The 27,470-nt window shown below is 46.6% G+C and overlaps 2 protein-coding genes across 2 annotated transcripts in view; one reads left to right on the plus strand and one right to left on the minus strand.

The window, feature by feature from the left end:
• The window catches only part of cd247 (CD247 molecule), a 146,185-nt gene that overhangs the window by 102,022 nt on the left and 16,693 nt on the right, over positions 1-27,470 (minus strand). The gene's annotated exons all lie outside the window — the stretch shown is intronic.
• pla1a (phospholipase A1 member A) lies at positions 885-27,340 on the plus strand. The gene is made up of 11 exons (XM_078408654.1): positions 885-1,137; positions 2,508-2,712; positions 5,922-6,099; positions 8,554-8,662; positions 11,400-11,501; positions 14,410-14,502; positions 20,676-20,843; positions 22,014-22,103; positions 23,052-23,166; positions 23,800-23,961; positions 26,687-27,340. The coding sequence occupies exons 1-11, from the start codon at positions 1,071-1,073 to the stop codon at positions 26,760-26,762; spliced, it is 1,365 nt and encodes a 454-aa protein (XP_078264780.1). The 5' UTR covers positions 885-1,070; the 3' UTR covers positions 26,763-27,340.

Below are 27,470 nucleotides of genomic sequence, written 5' to 3' on the forward strand. Positions count from 1 at the left end.
ATCACTGTGACTAATGTTGGAGATTTTTTTAATGACACTGAAAAGTGTATTCCAAGTCACGACAGAGCAATGTAGAAAGGTAACTGTCTAAATTCCCAGAGATTACACATTTGGGGGCAGCACAGTGTCACATGGGTAGAGTTGCTGGCTTACAAGGCCAGAGACCCGGGTTTGACCCTGACTACATGTGCTGTCTGTACGGAGTTTATACGTTCTCCCTGTGATAATGTGGCCTTTCTCTGGGCGCACTGGTGTCCTCCCACACTCCAAAGACGTTCAGGTTTATAGGTTAATTGGCTTCAGTAATATTGTAAATTGTTCCTAGTGTGTAGGACTAGTGTTAGTGTGCGGGACGATCACTGGGCCGAAGGGCCTGTGTCCGCACTGCATCTCAAAACTAAACTAAATTATGAGGGGCAGGCAGAGAATAAATGAGTGATGTTTTGGGTCGAGACCCTTCTTCAGAGGAATCTGAAGAAGGGTCTCGACCTGAAACGTCACACATTCCTTCTCTCCAGAGAGGCTGCCCGTCCCGCTGAGTTACTCCAGCATTTTGAATCTATCTGCAGTTCCTTACTACACTAAACTAAATAGGCTGCAGGTTTGGGGAGAACTTCACCTTGTGACGCTTATCCGACGGCCAGTTAATGGTTGACATCTCAGCATCGTTGTCAGACACCTTGATGGGATTTAGTGCTATCTGCTTCGTCATTATTCTACAAGTTCTGACTAAACTGGTGCAGCTGCATCCAAGATCTGTACGGCCTGCAGAACGTAGCGCACAGGAAGCTGCAACGCCAGGATAAAGCTTGACATTCCAGTGGCGTCAATGAGGAGGGCAAAACAATTATTAACAGGGGTTAATAATGAGTGGGTGGTGAAGCTCCTCTCTCTCTCTCTCTCTCTCTCTCTCTCTCTCTCTCTCTCTCTCTCTATCTCTCTCTCTCTCTCTCTCTCTCTCTCTCTCTCTCTCTCTCTCTCTCTCTCTCTCTCTCTCTCTCTCTATCTCTATCTCTCTCTCACTCTCTCTCTCTGCTGTAAACAAGCTGTATTGATCACTAGCTGTGACAATGGCGGACAACCTGAGCAAAGATTCACTCCTGGGAATACTGGTCACTGCGCTCTTCCTCACCGCAGGTAATTCAATACATAGCGGTAACATAAATGATGTTTCGTTTTGTTTGTGAAGTAAATTTAGCAAGAACATGTCAACTGGCGAATGTTAACCTGACCTCTTCTCTCCAATGGGAGTTGTGAGAAACCTCATTGCCCTCCCCTCTATCTGGGACCCTTTCCCTAGCTCCCCTCCCCACCTCAAGCACCCCCCAACTGCCTCCCCCCTCCCTCTACCTCCCCCCCCCCCCCACATTGGGACTCTCTAACTGACCCTGTCAGAGGTCACTTGTGGCCAGTCCTAATTAGTCCTGATCGTTTCTCACCCCAGCTCCACCTCCCCCCTGCCCTCGACTTTCTGTATGAAGAAGGGTCCCAACCCAAAACGTCACCCATCCTTTTTCTCCAGAGCTGCTGTCTGACCCGCTGAGTTACTCCACAACACTTTGTGTCTATCTCCTAGTGACATACATTTTGTTTTAGTTTAGGTTTATTATTGTCATGTGTACTGAGGTACAGTAAAAAGCGTTTTGTTGTGTGCTAGCCAGTCAAAGACTATACATGATTACAATCAAGCCGCTCATACTTAAAGGATGAAGGGTACAACATTTAGTATAAGATATAAGATTGAAGTTGGATAAAATCTGATTAAAGATGGTTCAAAGGTCTCCAATGAGGTCGATGGGATGTAAGGGCCTCATTGGAGACCTTTGATTGTCTCAACGTACAAACCCGCACGTCTTTGGGATGTGGGAGGAAACCGGAGCACCTGGAGAAAACTCACGCGGTCACGGGGAGAACTTGCAAACTCCACACAGAGAGTGCCTCTCGCTGGTGAGAAAACTGAATGGTCCTCTCGTCAGCTAGAGTGCGTTCATGAGGTGAGTTTAGAACATTAGTTATTCTTTAAATCAAGTATGTTAAAATTGAAAGAATTGTCTTATTTCTAATTGCTATAATATTTTCCGAAAGGCTTTGAGTGTTTGTTCCAACACATGCACCACTCAAAAGGATAGTCGTGGGGCAGCACGGTGGCACAGCGGTAGAGTTGCTGCCTTACAGCGTCACACAACCGGGTTCAATCCCGACTACGGATGCTGTGTATATGGAGTTGTACGTTCTCCCTGCGTCTGCGTGGGTTGTCTCCGGGTGCTCCAGTTTCCTCCCACATCCTAAAACGTACAGGATTATAGGTTAATTAGCTTTGGTAAAATTGTAAATTGTCCCTAGTGTGTGTAGGGTAGTGCCAGTGTACAGGGTGATCGCTGGTCGGCGTGGACTCGATGGGCCGAAGGGCCTGTTTCCACGTTGTATCTCGACAGTCCAAGAGTGAAAAGCTTCAAAAGGATGGTTTGAAAGAAATCATTGAAGGGAGAATTGTGTTGATGTTGCAGTTAATGGAAGCGTTGCGGAGAACTGCAGTGATTTCCAGCCTTCCTCGTGGAGGCGTGTGCTCTGGAGGTCCGAGCCGCACGTGCGGTTCCTGCTTCTCACCCGTGGCAACACCGACTGTGCCCAGGTCATCGACCGGCCCGGCGACATCGGCAAGTCAAACTTCAACGCCAGCCGGCCCACCAAGATCATCATGCACGGATTCAGGTAACGAGGCCGGAGCTGCCACTGCGGGGGCAAGGGTGGGCAAACTGGAACAGGCGCTGCTGGCTGACAATGGCACAGGGGATCCACAACCGATACTCATGCGGCCATTTGGTCAGGAGAGGCAACCAGCCAGCCGTCTTCCACAACTAATAGCCCGCCGTCGTAACATGCAGAGGTCAAGACAACACTTTCTTTTCACACAGAGAGTGGTGAATCTGTGGAATTCTCTGCCACAGAAGGTAGTTGAGGCCAGTTCATTGGCTATATTTAAGAGGGAGTTAGATGTGGCCCTTGTGGCTAAAGGGATCAGGGGGTATGGAGAGAAGGCAGGTACAGGTTACTGAGTTGGATGATCAGCCATGATCATATTGAATGGCGGTGCTGGCTCGAAGGGCCGAATGGCCTACTCCTGCACCTATTTTCTATGTTTCTATGTTGATAGATGTGTGGTAAAGTAAGAGGCTAGACAACAGGGTTGAGCTTATAGGACTGGATATTACAATCCCTACTATAATTGGCACCTTCTCAATATCTTGAGTGGGGAGTCGGGGTAAAGACGTTATTGGGGTCATCAGGTGGGCACCCTCCTTCCTTGGTGTTTCGTTGATAGGCCCACGACACCTCCAGAGGGCTCAACATCGACACCTGGCATCCCAGGTGCGCTCCCCTCTGTTTTTACCCCTCTTGCTGGTCGTTTTGCAGCCCGTAGACAATCGGAAGCTATTTCCCCCAGGGTTGAAACGTCCAACACTAGAGTGCACAGCTGGAAGGTGAGAGGGGGAAGGTTTCATGGAGATCTGCGGGGCAAGTGTGTTTTTGTTTAAATACACAGAGTAGTGGGGGCCGAGAACAGTGCCTGGGGTGGTGGAGGAGGGAGATGCAAAATTGCCATTTGACATTTTTCAATAGGAACATGGATATGCAGGGATTAGAGGGGTGTGGGTCATTTACAGGCAGATGAGATCAGTTCATCAGAACAGCACAAACATCGTGGGCTGAATAGCCCATTCCTGTGCTGTACTGCTCTGAGTTTGTTATTCTATATCCCACATACATTATGTTACGTGAATAACACTGGCGAGGCCGCACTTGGAGTAATATGTTCGGGTCTGGTCACCCCACTATAGGAACGGTGCCATTAAGCTGGAAAGAGTGCAGAAGATTTACAGGGATGTTGCCAGAACACGGGGGCCTGAGCTACACCGAGATCCCAGCGACGTGCGGGTTCGGAGGTTAATTGGCCTTTATAAATTGTCCCCAGTGTGTAAGGCATGGATGAGAAGGTGAGATAACATAAAACTAGTGTGAACAGGTAATCTCATGGGTTTCCTCCAGGTGCACTGGTTTCATCCCACATCCCAAAGACGTGCTGATTTCTAGGGTAATTTACCTCTGTAGAGTAATAGGATGGAAAAAGACCCTTCAGCCCAACTTGCCCGCACCGAACAACATGTCCCGTCTACACTAGTCCCACCTGGTTGCTTTTGGCCGACATCTCTAAACCTGCCCCATCCATGTACTAGTCCAAATGTTTCTTAAACACCGTGAAATTGCCTGCCTCAACTACCTCCTGGCAGCTCGTTCCATATACCCACCACCCTTTGTGTAAAAAAAAATTACCCTTCAGGTTCTTATTAAATCTTCCCGCCCCACCCCTCCCCCCCTCACCTTAATCCTCCTCTGGTTCTCGATTCCGCTCATATGGGTAAGAGACTCTGTACATTTACCCGATCTATTCCTCACATGATTTTGTACACCTCTGTAAGTTCACCCCTCATCCTCCTGCACTCGAAGGAATAGACTCCCAGCCTGCTCAACCACTCCCTATAGCAGCCTCAGGCCCTGGGTAAATTGCCCTGAGTGTGCAAGGAGTGGATGAGGATACCCATGCGGTCACGGGGAGAACGTGCAAACTCCACACAGATACTGTAGCACCCGAGGTCAGGATGGAACCCAGGTCTCTGGCGCTGTGAGGCAGCAGCTCTACCAGCTGCACCACTGTGGCTCCAGGCTCCTTCAATTAACATTGAGTTCTCCAATTTCAAGTAAAAACCCTCCAAACAACTCTCTCACCTTCCCCTGCCCGGACCCCACACTCACCGCCTCGTACCGCCCCAGTCAGCCTAGGTTGTAACCTGCAGTACAGTTAATTACCATAACACTAGGTGACCATGATAGTGCAGTATCGTACTTCTGCAATACAGTAATCTCAACCCATTCACTGTTCATCACTGCAGGGCAGGGCAGGTCAGAGGCACCAGCAACTCAACAGATAACTCTGGGATATTTTACTTTAACTGTGAATCTCTCCTTAGTCTAAAGTCACTGTACTATTTGCATGTAAATAAGAGAGGCCACCTTTCACTTATTGATAATGTGGCTGTGAAATCTGCCGATTATTAGAAAACCGTGACCTCCAGGCTCAAGAACAGCTTCTTCCCAGCAACCATCAGGCTCTTGAACACTGCACAACACTAACCTCAGCTATTATGATCGTCCATGGACTGTGTCCTTGGTTGCACTACGGACTTTGGTTTTGCACTGTTATGGTCACCTAGTATTATGGCGATTAATTTACTGTCTTTTTGAATATTAAGTATTATCTGCATTATTGCATTTACATGCCTGTTAAGCTGCAGCAACAATGACTTTCAACTTTAAAGATAGAGCGCGGAAACAGGCCCTTTGGCTTACCGAGCCTGCGCTGACCATCGATCACACTGTTCACTAACTACCCTACACGCACACGAGGGACAATTTACAATTTCATCTAAGCCAATTAACCTACAAACCTGCACGTCTTTAGGGTGTGGGAGGAAACCGATGCACCTGGCGAAAACCCACGCGGTTATAGGGAGAACGTACAAACTCCGTACAGACAGCACCCGTAGTCAGGATCGAACCTGGGTCTCTGGCGCTGTAAGGCAGCAACTCTACCACTGCGCCGCTGTGCCACCCCTTCATTCATTGCCCTGTCGTCAGATGCCAGTTAAACACTGTCGACTCTTCCAAGTGGAACACAAGTGGCTCCAAAGTTGCACATTGAACAACCTTTTCTGGAAAACCTCTCGTGTGGAAGTTTTATCACAGTTGTCCGCAACAGGTAGAGAGAGACAGATACATGACGTGTTCGCCACATAACTTCCGGTGGGCGTGCAATGATTCTTAGTATTTTACACTTCACAATATTCTGTCAATTATCTTTTGAGGTTGACAGGGAGCAAGCCATCCTGGATTGACATCATGGCCAAAGAGCTGATTAATGCAATGGACGTGAATGTTGTCACGGTAGACTGGATCGTTGGAGCCACGGCTTTATACGGCAGAGCAGTGAAAAACATGGACACGCTCGGAGTGAAAATTGTTTCCTTTATACAAACACTTGTAGTAAGTATCCGAACAAATAGGCTCGATGTGACTGGAATTACCAAGTTGTGTAGCTGCACTAACACTGAAGGCCAGATTAAGACCATGCTTGCGGTTGGAAGGGTGCAGATTTATCAGTCATAGAGTCATAGAATGACACAGGGTGGAAACAGGCCCTTTGGCTCAACTCGCCCACACCGGCCGACAATGTCCCAGCTACAATAGTTACACTTGCCTGCGCTTGGTCCATAACCCTCCAAACCTGTCCTATCCATGTACCTATCCAACTGTTTCTGAAAAGATGGGACAGATCCAGCCTAAACTACCTCCTCTGGCAGCTTGTTCCATACACCCACTACCCTCTGTGTGAAAAAGTTACCCCTCGGATTCCTATTAAATCTTTTCCCCTTCACCTTGAACCTATGTCCTCTGGTCCTCGATTCCCCAACTCTGGGTAAAAGACCCTGTGCATCTACCCGATCTATTCCTCTCATGATTTTGTATACCTCTACAAGATCTCCCCTCATCCTCCTGCGCTCCATGGAATAGAGACCCAGCCTACTCAACCAGCCCTGGCAATATCTCTGACTCCTCTATCCTACTTAGATCCTCGGTGTCTTTAATCAGGCAAGTGACAAAGGAGGAGATGGAACCCTTGCTTATCCTACCAGCATGCTAAATACAAAATCATTTGTACTGATATACCTCACAAAAAAATACTGTGTAGGAATAAACTGCAGCTGCTGGTTTAAACTGAAGATAGACACAAAAATGCTGGAGTAACTCAGCAGGACAGACAGCATCTCTGGAGAGAAGGAATGGCTGATGTCACCTATTCATTCGCTCCAGAGTTACTCCAGCATTTTGTGTCTATCTTAAGCACAAAATATACTTTGTGCAGAGATTAATCAGATTCTGGTCACCTGGGCTATATTTATTGGTCCAAATAACACAAGTTGGTAATTATAAACTACTCGAAAATATACTGGGAGTTACAATAAAGTATTTATTCTTTTTACAGCTTAAATACTGTGATTTGTTCTCCACGGGTAGCATTCCTTTCCAGATATCTACAAGTTAAAAAATCAAATCCTAATCAAACCAGCCTATGTAAGCCTACATCCAACAAACACTTCCAGCACCTGTGGTTCCCCCCCTGCACAGATGCTCCCTGACCCATTGAGTTACTCCAGCACTTTATGGTTTACACCAAGCACCTCATTATCTCTAGACTCAACGTGGCAATGTAAACATCGGCAAATGGAAGCAAAGACCCCACTTCCCTGTTCCCCAATCATGAACCACCTCTCTCAGCTCTGCACCTTCCTCCATTCTTGTGTCTTTTGTTTCGTGCAATTCAAGCCTCCTGCAAATGTCAAATAAAAGGACACAGATTGCTGGAGTAACTCAGCAGGCCAGACAGCATCTGTGGACAAGATGGATAGGTGACATTTTGGGATGGGATCCTTCTTCAGACGGATTGTGGTGGTGGAGGAAAGAAAGCTGGAAGGGAGGAGGGGCGGGACAAAGTCTGGCAAGTGATAGGTGGATACCTATCACTCCCAACAATCACAATCAGAAGGTCATCACCCAAAACATCACCTCCCCACGTTTTCCAGAAATGTTGCCTGCCCTGCTGAATTACTCCAGCACTTTGTGCGCTTTTTTATGGAAATCAGCATGTCCAATTCCTTGAGTAACTCAGCGGGACAGGCAGCGTCTCCGGGGAGAAGGAATGGGTGACGTTTCAGGATGAGACCCTTCTTTATTCTGAAGGATCTCGACCCGAAACGTCACTTATTCCTTCTATCCAGAGATGTTTCCTGTCCCTCTGAGTTACTCCAGCATCGCGTCATATGAAAGTCCCGCCATCCTGGGGATTTACCTCGTGAACCTACGCTGCACTGCCTCAATAACAAGGATGTCCTTCCTCAAATTAGGAGACCAAAACTGCACACAATACTCCAAATGTGGTCTCACCAGGGCCCTGTACAACTGCAGAAGGACCTCTTTACTCCTATACGCCTAACAGCTTTTTACCATGAGTAGTAGCTCTACTCAATAACCAAACGTCTGTAGTCTCTTTATGCTCCGGTTTATTTCACTCACATGTTTAAACCGTAATGTTGTATTCTTAATGTTTTAAACTTTATTCTTAATTGTTTACTGTATGTTCGTGTTGTTACTTGCGAGCGGAGCACCAAGACACATTCCTTGTATGTGTACATACCTAACCAATAAACCTATTAATTCATTCATTCATACTCAAATCCTCACAATCTAAACTTTCACCACTTCTTCCCCACCACACTTTCTCTCACATGGGCAATGTGATGTTTTTGACATTAAATAAAGACTCCTGTCAACCTAGAGGGAGCTGAATGAGGGAGTGAAAGATCTTTGCCGACTCTAGCCGGGAAATGTGTGCGCTTAGCTTATCATGAAGCCATGGGTTAACCACGGTTATACTTTCAGAATCGTGGAAGCACAAGGGAGTCCTTCCATTTGATTGGGATCAGTCTGGGAGCACACGTGGCCGGATATGTGGGTCAAATGTTTGATGGAAAACTTGGAAGAATTACAGGTAACTCCTTGCTGCACGCGCAGAATCCATTCAGCTTTCAGTGAGAAAAGCTTCACTCGTGCTGAAATATATGGAGTCTGAAGAAGGCTGAAGTCTGTCTACGGAGTCTGAAGCTTGAAAGGGTTGAGAGAAGATTTTCGAGGGTGTTACCTGGACTAGAGGGTCTGAGCTCTCTGGAGAGGTTGAGTAGGCTGGGACTCTATTCCTTGGAGCGCAGGAGGATGAGGGGTGCTCATATAGAGGTATACAAAATCATGAGAGGAATAGATCGGGTAGATGCACACAATCTCTTGCCCAGAGTAGGGGAATCGAGGACCAGAGGTTCAAGGTGAAGGGGAAAAGATTTAATTGGAATTGGAAGGGTAACTTTTTCACACAAAGGGTGGTGGGTGTATGGAACAAGCTGCCAGAGGAGATAGTTGAGGCTGGGATGAACGTTTAAGAAGCAGTTAGACAAGTACACGGATTTTAGATTTTCTAGATTTAGAGATACAGCGCGGAAACAGGCCCTTCGGCCCACCGAGTCCACGCCGCCCAGCGATCCCCACACATTAACACTATCCTACACACACTAGGGACAATTTTTACATTTATTTTTACATTTACCCAGTCAATTAACCTACATACCTGTACGTCTTTGGAGTGTGGGAGGAAACCGAAGATCTCGGAGAAAACCCACGCAGGTCACGGGGAGAACGTACAAACTCCGTACAGACGGCACCCGTAGTCAGGATCGAACCTGAGTCTCCGGCGCTGCATTCGCTGTAAGGCAGCAACTCTACCGCTGCGCCACCGTGATAGGACAGGTTTGGAGGGAGTTGGACCAAACGCAGGCATGTGGGACCAGTGTAGCTGGGACATGTTGGCCGCTGTGGGCAAGTTGGGCCACACTGTATCACTCTATGACTCTAAGCGTCTCAACCCAAACGTCACCCATTGCTTTACTCCAGAGATCCTGCCTGTTTCACTGAGTTACTCCAGCTTTTATTTGTCTATCTTTGGTTTAAACCAGCATCTGCAGTTCCTTCCTGCATGTACAATCTGTAATATCTTTATTTGTTTAAGATGACAGCACAAAGTTCCATCCAAATCCAATTTACAGCTGAGGGGTGATCTTACTGAGGTGCAGAGATAATAGAGCAGAGCAAGATAGACCACTCGACCTTAAAAACCGTAGTATGTCATGGCGCCATTTTCTTAGGCAGAAACTTGCAGAAACATTTTAAAAGAAAAATAACAAAAATCTGTGAATTGATAGATGAGATATTTTCTGCATTTTTATGGTATCATCACACATTCCAGGCACCCACAACCTCTCTGGGAAAAAAGTTGCCCCACACAACTTCTTTAAACTGTGCCCCTCTCACCTTGAAGCTGTGCCCGCTAACCTTCGACATTTCTACTCAAGGATAGAGGGGGTCAGTCAAGGTCAAGGGAAGTAAAGGCCATGGGAAAGAGCAATACAGTGCAACAGGCCCCTCTACTTCTTCTTGCGTTTGAGGCAGCAGAAATTATGTAACGCCCTCCAGGCGCTGTAGCCAGAGCAATGTGCTGTTGTCGAGGGCCGTGAGGTCTACCCCTCCACCAGGGGACGGAGGACAGCACAGTCGAAAATGACGTGCTGCGCTGTTTGCTGGTCTGCTCCACACACGCAGGCTGCTGATGGACGCAACCCCCAACGATGCACGTTGGCGTTGAACCGGCCGACCCCTGTGCGGAGCCGGTTCAGGGCGACCCACTCTTTGCGGGGCATGACCGAGCCGGGTGGGGCTGTGGTGTTCGGTGCGACAGTGAATTGAGGAGGTGGCAATGTCTGCACACTTCACCTTAAAGGCCCCTCTCATCTTAAAGCTAGGCCCTCTAGGGTTTGGTTTTCCCATCCTGGAGAAAAGGTTCTGACTATCAACCCTATATAGGCCTCTCATAATTGTAGATACTTATGTCAGGTCACCCCGCAACCTCCGGTGCTCCAGAGAAAATAACCCATGTCTGTCCAAACTAGGGCTGTAGGGGTTTGCAGGGATTGAGGGCGATTACAAAGTCACAACAGCCAGTATAAGGGTGAGGAAGATGAGGAGCAGCTGGGGACAGGGGAAAGCTTGGCCCAAGAGGAGTGGAGTTGGCAGCACTCGAGTCCAGTGTGCAGGCACCAGCTCCAGGATCAGATAAACCTCCTGAAAATAATAATGGTGGATGAGCCGCGTGGAAACAAGGAGTTATGTCAACAAGGGGGTGGATGAAGATGACAAAACGTTCAAGCAAAACAAATGAGCATGGGTGGCACAGTGGCACACTGGCACAGCGGGTAGAGCTGCTGCCTCACAGCTCCAGAGATCCGCGTTCCATCCTGACCTCGGGTGCTGTCAGCGTGGAGTTTGTACGATCTCCCTGGGACCGCGTGGGTTTTCTCCGGGTGCTCCCACATCCTCCCACATCCCAAAGACGTGCAGGTTTGTAGGTTAATTGGCCTTTAGATTGCCCCCAGTCTGCAGTGAGTGGGTAAGAAAGTGGGATGGCGTGGAAGTGTGAGCGGGTGGTCGATGGACAGCTTGGACTAAGTGGGCTGAAGGGCCTGTTTCCATGCTGTATCTCTAAAGTAAACTAATTAAAGACGTGGCTGTCTCCAGTGTAATACAATATGAGTAAAGAATGGCTCTTTTCAATGTTGAGCGGACGCAGCAACAGCGGTATATTTTATACAAGCGCCTGGCTCTTATCTGCCCGCCTCTCTCCCCAGGCCTGGACCCAGCCGGGCCCCAGTTTTCCAGGAGTGCCAGGGAGAAGCGGCTGGATGCCAGCGACGCCCTGTTTGTGGAAGCGATTCACAGCGACTCTGACAGTAAGTTTCGTCCGCACCGCACCGACCAGCGATCCGCGCCGACCAGCGATCCCCGCACATTAACACTATCCTACACACACCAGGGATAACTTACATTTATACCAAGTATGCAAACCCAAGCCAATTAACCTACAAACCTGTACGTCTTTGGACTGTGGGGGGAAACCGAAGATCTCGGAGAAAACCCACGCAGGTCACGGGGAGAAAGTACCAGCCCTGTACAGGCAGCACCCACAGTCGGGATCGAACCCGGGTCTCCGGCGCTGCATTCACTATGAGGCAGCAACTCTACCACTGCGCCACAGTAAGTGTGAGAAGCATCCGTCTCCTCGACCGGGGGACACACTCACAACCTTTATCCCCAGACTGGGAATGTCACCGCTTCACTTGGGAGGGGGAAGTTTAAAGCAGATGTGCAGGGCAAGGTTTATTTACTACAGAGGGTGGTGGGTGCCTGGAACGTGCTGCCAGGGGTCGTGGTGGAGGCAGATACAATAGTGGTGATTAAGCAGCTTTTAGGAAGGTAGGGAATGGAGCACGGAGAGATTAGTTTAACTATGTTTAGTTTATTATTGCCACATTTACAGAGGGGCAGTGAAAACCTCTGTTGTGCCGTGCTATCCAGTCAGTGAAAAGACTATGCATGATTATAATCAGCTGTACACAATGTACAGACAATGGATAAAGGGAATAGCAGTTAGTGCAAAATAAAGTCCAGTAAAGTCTGATTAAGATTGTCCAAGGGTGTCCAATGAGGTAGAAACATAAACATAGAAAATAGGGGGAGTAGGTCATTCGGCCCTTCGAGCCAGCTCCGCCATTCAATATGATCATGGCTGATCATCCAGAATCAGTACCCTGTTCCTGCTTTCTTCCCACATCTCTTGATTCCGTTAGCCCTAAGAACTATATCTAACTCTCCCTTGAATACATCCAGTGAATTGGCCTTCACTGCCTTGTGTGGCAGAGAATTCCACAGATTCACAACTCTCTGGGTGAAAAAGTTTTTCCTCACCTCAGTCCTAAATGGCCTACCCCATATTCTTAAACTGTGACCCCTGGTTCTGGACTCCCCCAACATGGGGACCATTTTTCCTCCAATCCCTTAAGATTTGTATTTGTTTCTATGAGATCCCCTCTCATCCTTCTAAATTCCAGCGCAGTCGACCGATTCTTTCAATATATGTCAGTCCCGCCATCCCAGGAATTAGCCTAGTGAACCTACGCTGCACTCCCTCAATAGGTCGTGTTTGGCACGGACATTGTGGGCCGAAGGGCCTGTTCCTGTGCTGCGCTGCTCTATGTTGCTCCACTCAGCCATCTCCCGCGTGATGTTTTACAGCCAGAGGCAGCAGTGGGAGGGAGAGCTCTTTCCCACCCTCCATCACCTAGTGGAGGTCAGCAGCTGAAGGTCAGATACTGCCCTGCCCGTAAACTCCACATTGTCCATGGCCACCAGCCACGTGCCCTGAGCACAGGGCATTGATGCACTCTTCATTCAAATATCAATGCAGGGTTAATCAAAATATTGCCACTCATTTTTCTTCCCACTTTGCTTAAATAAGTATTTTTAATTAATTTCGAGCACTGAACTGCAGATTTTGCAGTAGGCTGTATTGCTGGAACACCGGAAACATAGAAAATAGATGCAGGAGTAGGCCATTCGGCCCTTCAATATGATCATGGCTGATCATCCACAATCAGTAACCCTGTTCCTGCTTTCTCCCCCTATCCCTATCCCTTGATTCCGTTAGCCCTAAGAGCTATATCTAATATTAGATATAGTTAGATATAATGAATACTTCAAGGAGCACAAGGGTATAGGATTGATCACAAAGGTATAGGATTGATACAATACAATACAATACAATATATCTTTATTGTCATTGTACAGGGGTACAACGAGATTGGGGATGCGCCTCCCATACGATGCAATAATTTAATTAGCTAGTCAGTGTTAATTTAAACAACCCAATGAAACAAATTGTAACAGTTTTAAAACAGAATAAAGTGCAAGTAGATCTGTGCCGGATCACTGTGCGTTGTGACCATCCGGTTCAGCAGGACCGGTTCATAGCAGCTATGGCCCTGGGGATGAAGCTGTTCCTGAGTCTGGAGGTGCGGGCGTGGAAGGCCTTGTAGTGTCTGCCCAATGGTAGAAGTTCGAACAGACTGTTGCAGGGGTGTGAAGAGTCTTTGTGGATGCTGGTGGGTTTTCTGAGGCATCGTGTGTTGTAGATGCCCTCCAAGGCTGGTAGCTGTGTTCCGATGGTCCTCTGAGCTCTATGGACTACCCGCTGAAGAGCTTTCCTCTCTGCCTCCGTGCAGCTGAGATACCACACAGGGATGCCATGTGTTAGGATGCTCTCTATGGTGTAGCGGTAGAACGTCGTCAGCAGCTGTTGGGGTAGACCAGACATCTTCACAAAGGTATAGGATTGATCAGCAACTCGTAGCTGTGAACTTCATGATAATTTTCCAGCAGCATTCCTGCCTTCCATTACCAGCCGGGCTGTACTTTCTGCAGTGACTTCCATCTGATCAGGGAATGGTGCCCACTCCAGACTGCAGGAGCATGTGCTGAGGGACTCGCTGAAGCTTGGTAATGCCAAGACTCTGTGGGGGAGGACTGCAGACTAGGGTCCTTCCGTTGATGGGCATGCGGGGGGTGGAGACGCCCCTCAAGGGAAAAGGTATCACTCCAGAGGGGGCCACATGAGTGTCTAGTATAATGATAGTATAATGATAGTTCACTGAACACTACCACTAATAAATGTATGTAGAGCTACTGAGAATGTCAGAATGTCAGAATTGCAGCGGTTTTGTTTCGTATTTATTTTTTATTCTGAACGAAATTTATTTTGGTTTAGAAAATAGCTAATCTGTGTGATATTCTGGTCGTTTGCAGACTTTGGGATTTCCCAGCCAGTTGGCCACATCGATTTCTACCTGAACGATGGAAAAGACCAACCTGGCTGCACACGGTCCTCAGGGCTTTCAGGTAACATCTCACCAGGTGGTGTAGACATCCCCAAACCCCCACTGGGGAAGGCAAGTACATTGTGGCAACACAGGGAGGCAGGGTGGTGAAGAGGTTGGCAGGCATGCTCAATGGCATTGGGCACAAGAGTTGGGACGTTACGTTGCAGTTGTACTGAGCTCGTTAAACCTTTTCCTTCCCACTTATGCTCCCTAGTTTTAGATTTCCCTATCTTAGTAAACAACTCTGCATTCACTCCATCTACAATTTTACACACCTCTACAAAATCACCCTGTGCTCCAAGGAATAAAGTCCGAGCATGCCCAACATTTCCCCACAGCTCAGGCCGTCGAGTCTTGGCAGAATCCTCATAAATCTTCTCGGCACTCGTTGCAGCATAGTATTTCCCCCCCAAGGGCAGGTTATGCTGCATCATTGGGGGACAAGGGAAGGTGATGTTTTGGGCCAGGGCACGAAGAAGGGACTGAAACATCACCTATCCATGTTCTCCAGAGATGCTGCCTGACCCGCTGAGTTAGTCCAGTACTCAAGATTTCAGCATCTGCTGACTTCCCACTATCGACTCCATCTACACTTCACACTGCCTCACAAAAACAGCCAACATAATTAAAGACATGTCCCACCCCAGTCATTCCTCCCTCTCCCTGCTTCCATCCGGCAAAAGGTACAGAAGCTTGAAAGCGCGCACCACCGGACTCAGGAGCAGCTCCTTCCCCTCTGTTATCAGGCTTCTGAACGGTCCTTGCATAAGCTAGAGTACTGTCTGATTCACCTCTACTCCATTGTGGACATTGGCTTTGTCTCTGGAACTGATGCGCTACAATGCTGAGAACTATATTCTGCACTCTGTGTCTGGCATCCGTTACATCTATTGTACTAGAGTTTGACAATTATATTTGTGTATAGTATTTTCTGATTTGTTTGAATAGTAAGCAAAACATTTTTTCACTGTACTTTGGTACACGTGTATAAATTCATGAGAGGAATAGATCGGGTAGATGCACAGATTAAGGACCAGAGGACATAGGTTTAAGGTGAAGGGGAAAAGATTTTTTATAGGAATCTGCGGGGGTAACTTTTTCACACAAAGGGTGGTGGGTGTGTGGAACAAGCTGCCAGAGGAGGTAGTTGAGGCAGGGATTATCCCAACATTTAAGAAACAGTTAGACAGGTACATGGATAGGACAGGTTGGGAGGGATATGGACCAAACACAGGCAGGTGGGACTAGTGTAGCTAGGACATGTTGGCTGGTGTGGGCGAGTTGGACCAAAGGGCCTGTTTCCACACTATCACTCTGTGACTCTATGATATGACAATAATAAACCCAAACCTTTTGGCGTTGGCATCTTTCCTAACCTGGGTGACCAAAACTGAACACAATACTCCAAGTGCAGCCTCAACGTTCGTGTTGATTCCAGTTGCACGATACAAGCCGGTACCAATGCGTTTGAGTGCTGGTGACCAAGACCAAGAACAAGGCGTCTTCCTTGTGGATCTGGATGGAGGTGTCGGCTGCAACTTGGCTTTGTGCGAATGTGAAAGTGTTTCTCATGGACTGAAAATGGCGCAAAAACCTGGCAACTTTTGCATGTAGACTCAGTGGGCTGTTTCTGTGCTTAATGTGGTTTTATTTTAGAGATACAGCGCGGATCCCCGCACTCTAACACTATCCTACACCCACTAGGGACAGTTTTTACATTTACCAAGCCAATTAACCAACAGAGCTGTTCGTCTTTGGAGTGTGGGAGGAAACTGAAGATCTTGGAGAAAACCCACGCAGGTCACGGGGAGAACGTACAAACTCTGTACAGACAGCACCCGTAGTCGGGATCGGACCCGGGTTTCCGGCGCTGCATTCGCTGTACGGCAGCAACTCTACCGCTGCGCCTCTGTGTCAGGGGTCGCACTTGTGTATGGCAATAATCTTACTGTATCACAAAATGCTGGAGTAACTCAGCAGGTGAGGCAGCATCTAGGAGAGAGGGAATGGGTTTTGTACCAGCATCTGCAGTTATTTTCCTACGCAATAATCTTAGATTATTGAAAAGGAATTTCACTGCAGAAAAGGAATTTCACTGTACTTTGGTACATCTGATAATAAAGAACCATTGAACCAACGGAAGCACATACAGATATCGTGACAGAGATAGTTTGGCTGTTTCCTCTTCTGCCTTGTGGTTTCTGGGGACAGTGTGAAGCAGAGTTGTACAGACTCGGCAGTGATGGCTGATGGGGTGGGAGGAAGGGACTGAGGGACTCAAGGGCCTGAGCACAGGGAAAGGTCGGGGCAGACTAGGGTATCATTCCTTGGAGCACAGGAGGCCGAGGGGTGACCTTGTTGAGGTGTATAAAATTATGAGGGGAAGAGATAGGGTGAATGCACAGTCTTTTACCCAGTGGAGGGGAATCAGGAACTAGAGGACATGGGTTTACGGTGAGAGGGAAAAGATTTACTAGGAATCAGAGGGGCAAAATTTCACACAGAGGATGGTGGGTATATGGAACAAAGTGCAGAGGAGGTAATTGAGGTCTGTCAGTATTTAAAAGACATTTTGAATACATGGATAGGAAAGGTTTAGAGAGAAAAGGGGCCAAATGAGACTAGTGTAGATGGGGCATCTTGGTCAACATGGACAGGTTGGACTGAAGGGTTTGTTTCTGTGAAAATCAAACTGGTGGATGATCACAGCAGGCCAGGCAGCTCGAACTTGGTATGCTCGAACAGAGCTCGGGATGAAGTGTCTGTTTTTGTAGACTGAGTTGGGCCTAGTGGGTGAAGCCAGGGCAGGGATCAGGGAGGGGACACTGTTGCTCCCAGTGAGCCGGGAGCGTTTTGCAGAGGCACCATCGGTGGCTTTGTTCTTCTGCATTTACGAGCTCTCCGTGGCTGATGTATCAGGAACTGATCGGAGGCCAGTGCAACACTGCATCAGAAAGAATCTGCCCCACAAGCTCAGCTTTTGTGAGCAATAAGAATGAAAGAAACAAAAATGAAAAGTATTATCTGCACCATCAGTTGAGTTTAGTTTATTGTCATGTGTACAGAAGTACAGTGAAAAGCTTTTTGTTGCGTGCTATCCAGTCAGTGGAAAGACAATGCATGATTACAGTTGAGCCATCTACAGCGTACAGATACAGGATAAAGGGAATGCAGGCGCCCCTCAGCTTAGGATGGGGTTACGTTCCGAGAAACCCATCGTAAACCAAAAATATGGTAAGTTGAAAATGCATTGAACAAGCGTGATGACGTGGCCGGAAGCAAGTTTACACCATCGCAAAGTTAGATATCGTAAGTCGAAGCATTGTAAGTCGGGGAGCCTCTGTAAGGTAAATAACACAGTTCAAGATAAAGTCCAATTAAAGATAGTCCCGGGGTCTCCAATGAGGTAGATGGTAGTTCAGGACCGCTCTCCAGTTGTGGCCATCACCAGGCATATTTAGGGAACAAAAGTGTTGGAGTAACTCAGCAGGTCAGACAGCATCTCTGGAGAACATGGATAAGAGACAGTCTGAAGAACGTCCTGACCCAAAACGCCAGCTGTCCATTCCCTCCACAGATGCTGCCCGACCCGCTGAGTTCCTCCAGCACTGTAGATAACAGCCCCCCCCCCCCCCCACTGCCCACCCCCGCCCCCCACCCCCCGCCCCCCACATGATCATGGGAAAACAATGACAATGTATCAATCATTCCTCTACCATTATTGCCACCAAACCTAGATCGTCCTCTTGTGGTACAATTCATTTGTTTCATTCTACTTGGTTTTCACCCGGGTTGATGACAATAAAAATACACTCATCTCCCATCCCCAAGACCACGTTTCATTCTCTCCTTCCCCCCTCCCCTTCGGTTTTACATTTCTCTCCGCTTCTCCCCTTATCCAACACCCTCTCGTCTCCTTGTCACCTCCTGCCTGTGCCTCTTACTCCACCCATCTGCCAAATACCCTCCCACCCCCCTCACCTGTATCCATCTATCATTTGCTAGGCTCTTCTCTCCCCCCCCCCCCTCTTTTCTAGCTTCCACCCCCCCCACTCCATCCGTCTGAAGAAGGGTCCCAACCCGAAACATCGTCTGTCCGTTCCCTCCACAGATGCCACTTGACCCACTTAGTTCATCCAGCACCTTGTGTTTTGTTTAAGGTTAAATTACTGCTTACTACCACCTATGGGCTCACACTGTCTGTGCATGTAGTACTGAAACACAAGTATTGCTGCTTATGTTTACATCAGACCAATGGTTCACAACTACAAATGCACAGGAACACAACTGGAAACTGTCGTTAAAAAGAGTAAATCATAATTTTGTTTGAATTCACAAGCTGAGAAATACAGCTTGCTCCCTGTCACATGCCCATCACTCCCCTCTGTTCCTTTTGAACCACTTACCAACACTAAAGGTCGTTTATAGCACACCGTTAATCTACCAGCACATCTTAGCTTGTGGCAGGAAACCAGGCCACTCAATCAATTGGTCAAAAGTGATTTCCGTTTCACAAAACCATGCTGACTGCCTGATTGCAGTAAGAGCTCTACATTTTCCCTGTAAACTAACCCGCTTGTGGCTTTCTGTTTTCTCTCTCCCCTCTCGATTTGAAAGTAAAGTTGTTATTTTCCAATCTAATAGAACCTTCCTTCAGAGAATTTTGATAACTTCTCACTGGGAACTTTTTTTTTTTTAAAAGGAGTTACCAAGTTGTTTCCATGTTCTACGTTATATTTTATTTGCTTCAATTCAGATCACATTTCTGCTCTTCTGTTCTTCGTTGTAAATTTTTCTCATTTCAATTCATTTTACTTGTTCCCAATGTTCAGGCAAATCGTGTACAGTCAGAGTCATACAGCATGGAAACAGGCCCTTTGGCCCAACCCATCCATTCTAACCAAGAACTAGTCCCATATATCTGAACTAGTCCCATATATATCCCTCCAATCCATGTACCTGCCCAAGTGTCTTTTAAATGTTGTTATTGTACCTGCCTCAACAGGAATAGATGGGGTAGACAGACGCATAGAGTCTCGTGCCCAAAGTAGGGGGGTTTGAGAACCAGAGGTCATGGGGTTTAAGGAGCGGGGGGAAATATTTAATAGGAATTTGAGAGGCAATTTTTTTTTATACACAAAGGGTGATGGGTGTATGGAATAAACTGCTGGGGGAGGTAGTTGAAGCACGTACTATCACAACGTTTAAGAAACATTTAGGCAGGTACATGGATGGGATAGGTGTAGAGGGATATGGGCTACATGCAGGTTGTAGGACTAAGTGTAGATGGGGCACTGTAGATGGTCGTCGTGGGCAGGTTGGGCTGAAGGGCATGTTTCCACACTGTATGACTATGACTAAATATCCTCACGTTTCTGACAAAAGTAGTGCAGATTTTATTGGGTAACTACAAAGTACATGATCCCAGTGCTCTTTAGTGATGATAGGTGATGGTACAGCGTATTGGCACCTCAAAGTTTGAAGTATAAAATCAAATTAAAAATTTGAAAATCTAGTTTTAGTTATTTGTTTATTAGGTTATTTGGTCCAAAATCAAAACGGGGGGGTTTATTGATGGGGAAACAATTAATGATAAGTGTAGCTTAATTTTTAATTGATACTAGACCAAGTGGACCCTTTGGGCCCAAACCTCCCCTGCATTGGTGCAGCACCATCTCCTCACCCTCTGCCCTCTTCCTCTCCCCCTCCCCCCCTCCCCCCCACTCCATCCCCCTCAACCCCCCTTATCCTCCCTCCTCCCCCATCTACCTTCCCTCTACCCCCCTTCCTCCCTAAGAGATAGATTTAAACTTAAAAATGGGAATAACTAAAAATATAACACCGATTTCAATGAAACTTCTTCCATTAGCACCAAAGGGACGACGGTGAGTAAGGTGGGCCTAAAATTGTGGCGTTATCGTGTACCGTTTTGGCTGTAGTTCAGGAACAAACAAACAAACGAGAGTTTTAGTATATAGATGTGTACCAACACCCTAGATTTGACACAAAATGTTGGAGTAACTCAGCGGGACAGGCAGCATCTCTGGAGAGAAGGAATTTTGTCTACAAAAGAGAGCACGAGATAACCAAGCAAGAGTGTGATGAATTTATCACTGCAGGTTTAGCTTCAAGATGGTGAATATACAAAAGAATTGTGCTGCTTCTTACCGATCTCTCTCTCTTTGTCCCCAGTGTACCAGCTCGTGACGTGTGACCACATGAGAGCGGTTTATCTGTACATCAGTTCCATCAGGAACCCTTGTCCCTTGGTTGCTTTCCCCTGCCAGACGTACGAGCAATTTGCCAACGGGGACTGTGCCGACTGCTACTACCGCTCCCTGACACACTGCCCTCGTATAGGTACAGCAATCACAAGGTTTCATCAACACACAGTGGGTGCCTGGAGCCTGCTGCCAGGGGTTAGGGTGGAGGCAGATACAACAGTGACATTCAACACTGTTGGATGGACCTTCGGGGAATGGAAGGGTCCGGATCACGTGTGGGCAGAGGAGATTTGTTTAACTTGGCATCATGTTTGGCACCGGCACAGTGGGCAGAAGGGCCTGTACCTGTACTGTACTAGAAACAAGGAACTGCAGATGTTGGTTTACAAAAAAAGACATTGCTGGAGCAACTCAGCAGGATATCTTTGGAGAACATGGCATAGGTGACATTTTGGGTTGGGACCCTTCTTCAGACTGTACTGTTCTATGTTTGATAGTTACCACTAATAATCTCCTCCAACACGCTCAGATTACTTAAAATGGTTAATTTTACAAGGTATTAATTTGGGACCTTTCAAGGTCCAATTGTTTCAAGGATTGGCTGTTGTGGTAATGCACTTCAAAATGTTTCTAGATCTCCCCCATTGATCCATTTCTAATCATCAGGCCCAAAGGCAGCTTTGGAAAGGTCAGAGAGTCACACAGCACAGAAACAGGCCCTTTGGCCCAACTTGTGCATGCTGACCATGATGCCCCATCTAAACTAGAGCCATTTGCCTGAGTTTGGCCCAGATCCCTCTAAACCTTGGCCTCCTCCGTTATCAGAGCGAGGCTAAACATAAATTGGAGGAACAGCATCTCATATTTCACTTGGGCAGTTTACAGCCCAGTGGTATGAATATTGTTTCTCCAATTTCAAGTAACCCCAGCATTCCCTCTCTCCCAATCCCTCCCCCAACCAAGTCACACCAGCTTCTTGTTCTCACCCTACAAACAGCTAACAATGGCCTGTTTTCTTTATCATTGTTACTTTTTCACAGATCTTTTATTCATTCATTTGTTCTATGTCTATCTCTCGTTTCCCTTTGCCCTGACTAGTCAGAAGGGTCTCGACCCGAAACGTCACCCATTCCTTCTCTCCAGAGATGCTGCCTGTCCCGCTGAGTTTGCCCCAGCATTTTGTGTCTATTTTCGGATAAACCAGCAGCTGCAGTTCCTTCCCACATGTTACCTCTAAACCTTTCCTTTTAAATACTTTTATAGCATTAAAGAGTGTATAACGGTACCATGTTCTCACGATCATTAGGGCTTTTGGAACGTGCGGGATTGCACACAGATATACGACCAAGGGAAGTTAAAGCCTTCCTGATGACATCAAGTTACATTCCTTTCTGTGGTAAGTGTTCGGCTGCTCCCCGTTTATAAAATTGGTCCTTCCCTCAACTCAGAAAATTCTTTAGGGTGAAGGATGGATGGGGGCACATTGCACAGGTCTGTGGTGCCAGATTGCCCTGGGACCAGTACGTCCCCAATAACTTCCCTTTACAATTGATGGTGTGTGTTACACCATAGTAACACTGTCCCACCAATGCATCGATTCAGATGCAACTCATCTTGAAGAGCAAAACCACTGAGGGTGCTGGCAATGTGTGCAACTGGATTATAACAGGCTCAGTATGGTGACACATTGATACATTGCACATCATAATGAGCAAACTGCCCTGTGCTTAATAGACCTTAATTAAAATCACCAATTGCTATTGAGCACTTAGGAAATCAAAATCTCCATTAATTTATTGAAGGTTGGCATGATTGCCAATTTTTGAAAAGATTCATTTGCCAAAAATATTTTTGAAACAAATGTGAGAATGTTACGAAGGATTCTACTAGCACACCGTATGTCACTGCTGTATATGATTTGAAGATTTTTACGCTTAAGAATGTGCTTGCAGTTCCTAAGACCGCACTGTAGAACAGTACGATCAGGTGGGCACCAGTACTGGAAATGGGAGTCAAACGTAGTGCTGGAGGAACTCAGTGGGTCAGGCAGCATCTATGGAGGGAATGGACAGGGAATGTTTCGAGCCAGGACTCTTCTTCAGACTGGCATTTTGACTAAAAATATAGCTACTTAATGGAATTAAAGGAATGAAGAAGGGTCTTGACCTGAAACATCACCCATCCCTTCTATCCAGAGATGCTGCCTGATTTACTCCAGCGTTTGTGTCTATCTTTTAATGGAATTATGGTCTGGTTACCCGTGTGCGGAAAAATACCAGTGAAACAACAAATAACACAAATCCTATTTGCCCAAGTATTTATTTCTGGTGTTTTCTCCAACCAGTTAAACATTTCCTGGTGGAAGTGTTTCTGGGAGAGGTTGGAACGCATCAGCAGCGGGTTGAAATGATATTTCTGAGTAGTACATACACCCATTTGTCAAAGCTGCAAATATCCATGTAAGTATTTCATTCACCTTTGTCCATTTCTGCTGGAAAGCTAATGAAGTCTAGTTTATCTGTAAACTTTGCTAGTCAAAGAATTTTATACATATTTAACATGGTTGGATGATTAAACTACTCAACACCATATTCAAGAGTGATTATTTATGATAAAAGCATCGAGAATATACACGCCTGCTAATGTAAGTGTTCCGCATGCAGGTCCACCACCGAATTCCCAGCACCCTTGGTTCCAGAGGTTTTTGGGATCCGTTTTGTACAAACTCCATTCACAGACAGTACCCGAGGTCAGGATCGAACCGAGTACCGAGAGGCAGCAGCTCTACCAGCTGCATCACTGTCCCTTTGACTTTGTGTTTAAATATGATTAACTCCCCCCCCCCATCCATTCCCCCAATATCCAACCTTTAGAAACACTTGACCAATCACACTGTCAAAGGTTGCCAATTATGGAAGAGGCCATCGAGATGGTCTGGGACTTCAGTGGTCGCAGGGGGCAGGGAGCCACCCATCCACAAGAGGGCATGGAACAGCAGAAGCATCAGTGTGTGGGTAGGCAGGGCTGGGCTCCAGGAGATAGAGTGGGGTTCAGCGTGGTATTGAATCACTTCATGCGTGTTTTCCACATAGATCCAACAGGCATTCAAAAAGAATGAAAAAGGTGATCGCACATGATCAGAGCATTGAGGACATGATGTCGATCGCCCTTGAACAGTCATCGACCTGGCGGAGAAAGCCCCACATCATTCACATCAGGATGATGCGTGTTACAGAGCTCCCTCTGAATCACAGGTAATGATTCCTCATGTAGAAACAAGGAGCTGCAGATGCTGGTTTACAAAAGAAATGTGCTGGAGTATCGCAGTGGGTCAGGCAGCATCTCTGGAGAACATGGATAGGTGACGCCTTGGATCAGGACCCTTGTTCAGATATCGGAGACGTGCTCTCTCTTTAGTAAACGTGGTTTCCCCTCTGCTATCATAGATGCATCCCTCACCAGCTCTCAGTAACCTGAAACAAATCCCATCAGGTCCTGGGGATTTATCCACCTTGATGCTCTTCAAAGACCTCAACACCACCTCCTTCTTATTCTCAAACCACCCTTGTATATTATATTGTCCACATTGATCTCACTGGCCTTGTCGACCTTCTCAATGAAAACCGATGCAAAGTACTTGTTTAGTTCCTTACCTACATCCCTAAATTTCAAGCACAATTCCCTCCCTTCATCCTTGAGTGGTTGGTCCCACCTTCTCACTGGTTATCTTCATTTTTAATATAGGTACTTTGGGATTTTCTTTAATCCGACTCCCCAAAGCCATTTTGTGGCCCCTTTTAATCGCCAGCTTGAGTTCATTCTTCCTTTCGTTATATTCCTCAAAGGCCATGTCAGATTCCATCCACTTCCTTTTTCTTTCCTGAGCAAATCTACAACCTGGTCAACAGAGGCTCCCTACTCTGCCATCCTTATCCCTTCTCCTTACTGGAACATGCCCGTTCTGAACTTTGACCAACTAACTGGTCTTTAGACGATCCCCATGTGGGCTTGCCCGATAACAATTGCTCCCAGTTTACCCTCCCAAACCCAAACACAAGTTTATAGCGTTCCTTACTCCAAATTAGTACCTTCCTGCAAGGTCCAGCCTTCTTATTCAAAACAAAAAACTTACTTGTGATCACTATCCCCAAAATGTTCTTCCACTGAAACAGTCACCAAGCCAGGCTCACTTCCCACAAGGTCCAGTATGTTCCCTTCTCGGCTTGGACTGTCCACATACTGTATCAAGAAACCCTCTTGGATACACCAAACAAATTCTGCCCTGTCTAAGCCTTTTGCACTGAGGAAGTGCCAGACAATACTGGGGAAGTTAGTCACCCACTAAGACAACTTTTGCTTTGGTATCTTTTAGTAATGTTTACGTATCTGTTCCTCTATCTCCCCCTTGCTGTTGGGGGGGGGGGGGGGGGGGGGGGGGTCGTCTAAAGCACCATCCCATTAGAGTGCATGCACCTTTCTTATTTCTAAGCTCTACCCATATTACCTCAAAGGTTACCCCTCCAGTGCTCTGAGTGCTGCCATGACAGTCTACCTGATCAGTAGCAGCTCCCCCACCTCTCCCCCTCGATCACTTCCGAAACATCAAAACCCTGGAACATTGAGTGGCCATGGTGTCTCTCCCACAACCATGTTTCCGCAATGGCCACAACATCGTAGTGCCAAGCACCGATCCAGGCTCCAAGTTCATCTGCCTTCTCCACAGTGATCCTTGCATTGAAATAAACACACTTCAGTCAGCATATTCCTTCCCCTCTCACTGTCTGTCCTTCCTTTGAGACTTACTGGACCTAACCTTCACTTTCCTATCCCGCCTTCCAACTTCTGACCTACTACTCTGGTTCCCACACTTTAGTTTGAACCCCATCTGAATAGCACGAGCAAACCTCTCTGCCAGGATAGACACAAAAAGCTGGAGTAACTCAACAGGGCAGGCAGCATCTCTGGAGAGAAGGAACGGGTGACATTTTGGGTTGAGACCTTTCTTCAGACTGGTTAGGGATAAGGGAAACAAGAGATATAGACGGTGATGTGGAGAGATAAAGAACAATGAATGAAAGATATGCAAAATTAATGATGATAAAGGCAACAGGCTATCGTAAGATGATTGTCGGGTGAAAATGAGAAGCTAGTGCAACTTGGGTGGGGGAAGGATAGAGAGAGGGAATGCCGGGGCTACCTGAAGTGAGAGAAGTTAATATTCATACTACTGGGCTGTAAGCTGCCCAAGCGAAATATGAGATGTTGTTCCTCCAATGTCCTCTGCCAGGACATTGGTTCCCTTCCAGTCCAGAAGCAAGCTGTCCCTCTTGTACAGGTTACTCTGCCTCTGTCTACAGGTATACAGTAGAGAGCATATTGACTGGTTGCATCATGGCCTGTTTCGGCAACAGTAGAGACTGCAAAAAGTGGTGAACACTGCCCAGTCCATCACTGGGTCTGACCTCCCCACCATCAAAGGGATTTATCAGAGTCGCTGCCTCAAAAAGGCAGCCAGCATCATCAGACCCACACCACACACTCATTTCACCCCTGCCACCGGGAAGAAGGTACAGGAGCCTGAAAACTATAACGTTCAGGTTCAGGAACAGCTTCTTCCCCACAGCCATCAGGATTCAGGATTCAGGATATCTTTATTTGTCATCCAAAAAACAAGTTTTTCAATTAAGCTCTGAACTACATAGACTATTATTATTATTATTATTATTGCACTACTATTGTTTGCTTTTTGAGTATGTGTGTATATCTATATATATTAGTTCTATCTGGGACATATGACAATAAAACACTCTGGACTCTTGAAGAGATCCTAATGGTAAAAAGAAACCAAATCCCTCTGGTTAAGAAAATAGATTATTTAAAAACGTGTTCACCCTTGAGGTTAATCTGCAAATCCCAAAAAATTGAGCAGACACTGTTATCCGAGTTGTTACACAATTTAACTAATTGTATTTTTTTTAGAAACAGATCATCTCGCTGCATCTATAATATGGTGATATACAAAGCTCTATTTAAAGAATTTGCCGACTGTCAGTAGAAGTGTCTCAACATCTATCGATCCGGGAAGAAGGCTGCCAAACAACTTAGCAAAACAAAGACCTGCCAGTTGCAATACGTGCGAATGTTAGTTGGACCTGGTTAATATATGGTATATGGAGATATTAACCTCGCATGCAACAGCAGCAGCAGATTTGTAATGTGTACCGGATTGAATGATACAACAGCCAATATAGTCAAAGACTTGACCACCTGGTCATTCCTTCTCCCCGCTCCCATCCGACAAAAGGTACAGAAGCTCAAAAGCATGCTCCTCCAGACTCAGGAACAGCTTCTTCCCCTCCGCCATCAAGCTTCTGAACGGTCCTTCCATAAGCTAGGGTACTGTCCGATTCACCTCTACCTCATTGTGGACATTGGACTTAGTCCAAATGTGCTACAATGCTGAGAGCTGTATTTTGCACTCTGTATCTTCCCCTTTGCTCAACCTATTGTACTAGAGTTTGACATGATTGTATTTATGTATAGTATTACCCAATTTGATTGGATAGCATGCAATACATAGCTTCTCACTGTACGTCAGTGCATATGACAATAAACCTAAACGGAAAAGATATGCCTCAAGGTTTAAGGTTTGTTTATTGTCACATGTACCAATTAAGGTACAGTGAAATTCAGATTGCCATACAGTCATACCAATAAAGAGCAACAAGACACCCGAATAATTATTTTAACATGAACATCCACC

This window comes from Rhinoraja longicauda, chromosome 12 (genome assembly GCF_053455715.1).
Source record: "Rhinoraja longicauda isolate Sanriku21f chromosome 12, sRhiLon1.1, whole genome shotgun sequence".
Classification (NCBI taxonomy): Eukaryota; Metazoa; Chordata; class Chondrichthyes; order Rajiformes; family Arhynchobatidae; genus Rhinoraja; species Rhinoraja longicauda.

What these genes read in the sequence shown, in the direction of transcription:
- pla1a (XM_078408654.1), top strand. Translation starts at nt 1,071, where the DNA reads ATGGCGGACAACCTGAGCAAAGATTCACTCCTGGGAATACTGGTCACT. An exon ending in CCTTTATACAAACACTTGTA is followed by an intron (nt 6,100 to 8,553) that starts GTAAGTATCCGA and finishes TTATACTTTCAG; the next exon opens with AATCGTGGAAGCACAAGGGA. An exon ending in GATTCACAGCGACTCTGACA is followed by an intron (nt 11,502 to 14,409) that starts GTAAGTTTCGTC and finishes GGTCGTTTGCAG; the next exon opens with ACTTTGGGATTTCCCAGCCA.